This window comes from Calonectris borealis, unplaced genomic scaffold (genome assembly GCF_964195595.1).
Source record: "Calonectris borealis unplaced genomic scaffold, bCalBor7.hap1.2 HAP1_SCAFFOLD_49, whole genome shotgun sequence".
Classification (NCBI taxonomy): domain Eukaryota; kingdom Metazoa; phylum Chordata; class Aves; order Procellariiformes; family Procellariidae; genus Calonectris; species Calonectris borealis.
Genome location: NW_027441458.1, coordinates 885,818 through 890,964, shown reverse-complemented (window position 1 = coordinate 890,964; position 5,147 = coordinate 885,818). Strand labels below are relative to the sequence as shown.

General features: G+C 54.1%; 1 protein-coding gene across 1 annotated transcript; it reads left to right on the top strand.

Annotated features, from left to right (window-relative positions):
• The first annotated feature begins 1,439 nt into the window (after positions 1 to 1,439).
• Positions 1,440 to 2,138, top strand: LOC142076402 (olfactory receptor 14C36-like). The gene has a single exon (XM_075138701.1). It carries the CDS (start codon positions 1,440 to 1,442, stop codon positions 2,136 to 2,138), a length of 699 nt encoding a protein of 232 aa, XP_074994802.1.
• Positions 2,139 to 5,147: the final 3,009 nt, after the last annotated feature.

The following is a 5,147-nucleotide window of genomic DNA, read 5'->3' as shown; positions in this document are numbered from 1 at the left end:
TGAGCACGCAGCAGGGCGGATGGGCTTTGTGAGCATGAAGAGGGAGGAGCCGTGAGGGCAGAGAAACAGGTCGTGGCCCAGAAGAGCTCCAGGCAGCAGAGCCATGGGCAGCGAGGAAGAGAGAACTGCTCCCAGAAAGGCCATGGCAGGAGGGGTTCAGGCACCTCCCTGCCATCCCCTGCAGTGCAGATGCTTTCCCTGGAGCAACCCCCTGCTCTTCTCACTCACACAGCAGAGCCTCTGCCCTTCATGTCATGGACACTTGGCCATGAGTTGCCTTCCCAGCAGCCTGACCACCAAAGAGGAGAAAAACTCGAGCCTCTGACTGTGTCTCCCTCTCCTGCCTCCCTTGGCAGGGGAACTTTGGCACGTTCTCCTCTTCTCCCTGACGCCCTTGTTCTTACTGTGACACTCACTGCTTTGGGGGGGGTGAGGATTCAAGTGCAGCTCAGACACCAACGCTGTGTCTACTGTCATGCCCGTATGTCCGTGGAGGAAAAGCATCCAACTCGCACCCTGTTAACCTTTGGGGCTCTGGGTACTGCAGTGTGTGCGGCTGGCACACATCTCACCCTCCCTCCAGGACACAGGAAATTTAGGAGAGTTGAGTCTTTCCCTGGGGGGTCCTGCTGGGCTGCAGGCTGCCCTCCAGTAGGGCAAAGCTCTCCCGGGGCATCTCTATGTCATGCAGGAGCCCCATGGAGAAGACACCTCGGTGCTAAGGTCATTGAAATGCTGCTGGGTGGCTGTATGTGGGCAGCTGTGAGGAGCCCTCTGTGTCCGTGGTTGGGAGGGGAGAGCTGAGATCCTCCTCAGGTACGATGGGGTGAGGGCTTTGGAGATGTGCACTCAGAACGTGGATTCCTCTGCTCCCAGCAGTGTCCGGTTTCTTTTGGGGGGAACACGCGAGTGCCAGAGTCCTCCAGCTGAAAGAGCTGCCAGCACAGGGCAGTGAGATCAGAGCTGATGGACAGAGCGACTGACTTCTCCAGAGCCCACAGCAGAGCCTGCGGCTCCCTGGGGCACCCTCAGCCAGCACCAACCAGAGCTCGTGCAAGGGACCTGCCAAAGGTCTTCCTGAAGGGCGAGAGACACTTTTGGGGGTCCTATGAGAAATGGCTTTGGTTTTGCTCAGAGAAGTTTCTCCTAACTTGTCACTGTCTTTTCCCTCTTGGACAGTCCCCCATGCCCAGAGGCAGCAGATGTCCAACACCAGCTCCATCACCCACTTCCTCCTCCTGGCCTTCGCAGACACACGGGAGCTGCAGCTCTTGCACTTCTGGCTCTTCCTGGGCATCTACCTGGCTGCCCTGCTGGGCAACGGCCTCATCATCACCACCATAGCCTGCGACCACCGCCTCCACACCCCCATGTACTTCTTCCTCCTCAACCTCTCTGTCCTTGACCTGGGCTGCATCTCCACCACTGTTCCCAAATCCATGGCCAATTCCCTCTGGGACACCAGGGCCATCTCTTACTTGGGATGTGCTGCCCAGGTCTTTCTCTTTGCCTTTTTGGTAATAGCAGAGTATTCTCTTCTCACCATCATGGCCTATGACCGCTACGTTGCCATCTGCCAACCCCTGCACTATGGGACCCTCCTGGGCAGCAGAGCTTGTGTCCACATGGCAGCAGCTGCCTGGGGCACTGCTTTTCTCAATTCTCTCCTTCACACCATCAATACATTTTCACTGCCCCTCTGCAAGGGCAATGCTGTGGACCAGTTCTTCTGTGAAATCCCCCCACTCCTCAAGCTCTCCTGCTCACACGCCTACCTCAGCGAAATTGGGCTTCTTGTGGTAAGTTTTTCTTTTCATTTTGGTTGTTTTATTTTCATTATGGTGTCCTATGTGCAGATCTTCAGGGCTGTGTTGAGGATCCCCTCTGTGCAGGGACGGCACAAAGCCTTCTCCACGTGCATCCCTCACCTGGCCGTGGTCTCCCTTTTTGTCAGCACTGGCATGTTTTCCTATCTGAAGCCCCCCTCCATCTCCTCCCCATCCCTGGATCTGGTGGTGACAGTTCTGTACTCAGTGGTACCTCCAGCAGTGAACCCCCTCATCTACAGCATGAGGAACAAGGAACTCAAGAATGCCCTCAAGAACCTGATTCTAGAAGTAGTATTTCAGCAGCAATAAGCTGTCCATCTCTCTTCACAAGGTTTCTCCAAGTGATCTCAGGCAACTTGTGTCCTTTGGGCATTGTACTGATTATAATCGTGTTTGTTCGGAAATGTTTGCTTTCATCGTCCTTCTCAACAGGCTGAAGCCAGTCTGTCTGGCCCAAAGGCCTTCTCTCCATGAGTCTATCACTGCGCTACTGCTGGCCTCCTTTGTGGCATGTCTGTAAATAAAGGGGATTGCCTGCGTGCAGCGTGTGCAGCTTGGGCTCTTCTTTCCACAGTGGAGTGCAGAATACGCTCAGGGAATTGCAGGCTAAAAGGCCCTGCTGTTGGGCTTGGGTGCTGCATTGGCTTAGGGGGACAAGGGCATGGCTTGATGTGTGAGGGAATGAGGGCTGGAGTGAGCCTTCACTTTACTGGTGCCCAATGCCATGGAGATCCTGGACGGTCAAAAGGCTTCTGCTTGAGGCTCTCTCACATTTGGCAGGGCTGGTCTAAGATGCCCGACCTTCTGATGGGGGATCTGAACCCACCAGGTGAGCACAGGGCATCTCTGGGTCACTGGGTTCCTCGGGGTGGGAAGTGAATGGAGGTTTCCAAAACTTCCCCAAAAGTGGAGTCACCCAAAGGAAAAGGGCTAACCTGAAGGATGCACAGCCCAATGGGGCTCTGCAATGCCAGAGAGGCAGCGGAGACACAGCAGGGACGAGGAAGGCAGCCTGAAGAGTGATTCACATCAACTTCAGTGAGGAGCCATGGGCTGGGTCCAGTGACACACCTGAACACATCCTGAAAGAGCTGAAAGGCCCTGTGATTTCTCGGAGTATCACAGCCCCAGAGCCACGGGAGAAAGCTGTCAGGGCAGTGATGCCAGTCTGGCCAGATCTGCTTCACTCCCGCACCAGCATGGCCAGGATGGAGTCAGCCCATGGTGCCAGGGCAGCTCTGCAGAGCAGCAGCACCAGCTCCGGGCCCTGTGGGCACCTCAGGGGAGGGAGCCAGCAACAACTGGCCAGGCCAGCACGGACACACTCCCCTGGGGAAAGGCTCTCTGTGGAGCAGGGGTTTCCCTGGAGAAGAGTGGAGCACCACGCGTGGGTCAGAAAGAAGGCAAGAAGCAGGAGAAAGAGGTTTTTCTGTTCACCAGCTTGGGGCAGCTCCTGTGCCACTGGACCTGGGGGTGGGGGTGGCACCGGCTGTCTGGGGGCTCTTCTGGAAAGGACACAACAGCACCCCAAGAGTGACGGAACCAATTCCTTGGGCCATTGCTGGCCTCGAGCCCTGGGAGTGATGGGGAGGATGAGAGCCCCTCCCCACCCCCAGGAGCTTCTGTGTCCTTCCGAGAGGCTGGGGCTGTGGTGGGAGTGCCCAGAGCTCTGCAGCACCCTGCAGCAGGCACTGCTGTGGGGCAAGCCCAGGCTGAGACTCACATGGAGCCTGCTGCCAACCAGCACCCCCAGACCCCTTTCTGCAGGGCTGCTCTCCAGCCACTCCCCTCCCAGTCTGTACTTGTGTCCGGAGTGTTACTTTACATTTTTACATTTAAAAAAGAAATAATAATAATAATAGTAATAGTAATAGTAATAGTAATAGTATTAGTAATAGTAATAGTAATAGTAATAGTAATAATAATAAATTGTAAGGAAAAGAAAAATAACAGAGAGAGAGAAATGTAAAACCCAAGAAAGACAAATGATGCAAATGAAAACACTTGCTCACCACCAACGGACCGAAGCCCAGGCAGTGGCCCCCCCGCCAACCTCCCGCCCAGCTTTATATGCTGAGCATGACGTCATATGCTATGGAATATCCCTTTGATCGGTTGGGGTCAGCTGTATCAGCTGTGTCCCCTCCCACCTTCTTGTGCACCCCCAGCCCTCTCCCTGGTGAGGTGGGGTGAGAAGCAGAAAACAGCCCTGTGTTATCCACACTGTTTCCAGCACAAATCCAAAACACAGCCCCATACCAGCTACTCTGAAGAAAATTAACTCTATCCCAGACAAAACCAGCACAGCAATTTATATTATGATCTTCTCCATGCTTTTTCCAGGTACTGAGGTCAGACCAAGAGGTCTGTCGGTTCCTGGGTCTTCCCTCTTGCCCTTCTTGCATACGTTGGAATTATGTTGGCTAGCTGCCAGTCAGTGGGGACCTCCCCAGGCTCCCCAGACCTTTGGTAGATGATCGAGAGGGGTCCTGCCGTGAGATCCCCTACCTCCTCCAATACTCTGGGATGAATCCCAAAAGGCCCCATGGCCTTGTGAACATGCAGCTGATACAACTGGTCCCTTTCAATTTCAAGGTCCACAAAGGGACTGTGCTGCTTTTGGCTGGGATAAAGACAATTTTCTTTATAGTAAATTGGGATGGGGCTGTGTTTTGGATTTGTGCTGGAAACAGCGTGGGTAACACAGAGCTGTTTTCGTTCATGCTCAGCATATAAAGCTGGGGGAAGAAGAAGGAAGGCAGGGACGTTCAGAGTGATGGCATTTGTTTTCCCAAGGAACTGTTACACGTGATGGAGCCCTGCTTCCCTGGGGATGGCTGAACACCCACCTGCCGATGGGAACTGGTGAATGAATGCCTTCTTTTGCTTTGCTTGTGCACGGCTTTTGCTTTACCTGTTAAACTGCCTTTATCTCAACCCACGAGTTTTCTCACTTTTACACTTCTGATTCTCTCCCCCATCCCACCGGGGGGGAGTGCACAAGCGGCTGTGTGGGGCTTAGTTGCTGGCTGAGGTTAAACCATGACATGGACACAGTCACTGTTCCTGCAGTCGTGGTCTTCCAACTGAGAAGACCGGGCAGCCCAAGGTCCATCAGTATTATTAAAGACCAAGGCAAGAGGACACTAGGAAATGGAAAGAAGCTGCATCAGGGGAAGTTCAGGCTGGACACGTGGAAAAGATTCTTCTCCAAGAGGGTAGTCGGTCACTGGAACAGGTTCCCCTGGGTAGTGGTCACAGCACCAAGCCTGTCAGAGTTCAAGGAGCATCTCGACGACACTCCTCTTAGCCATATGG

What these genes read in the sequence shown, in the direction of transcription:
- LOC142076402 (XM_075138701.1), top strand. Translation starts at nt 1,440, where the DNA reads ATGGCCAATTCCCTCTGGGACACCAGGGCCATCTCTTACTTGGGATGT.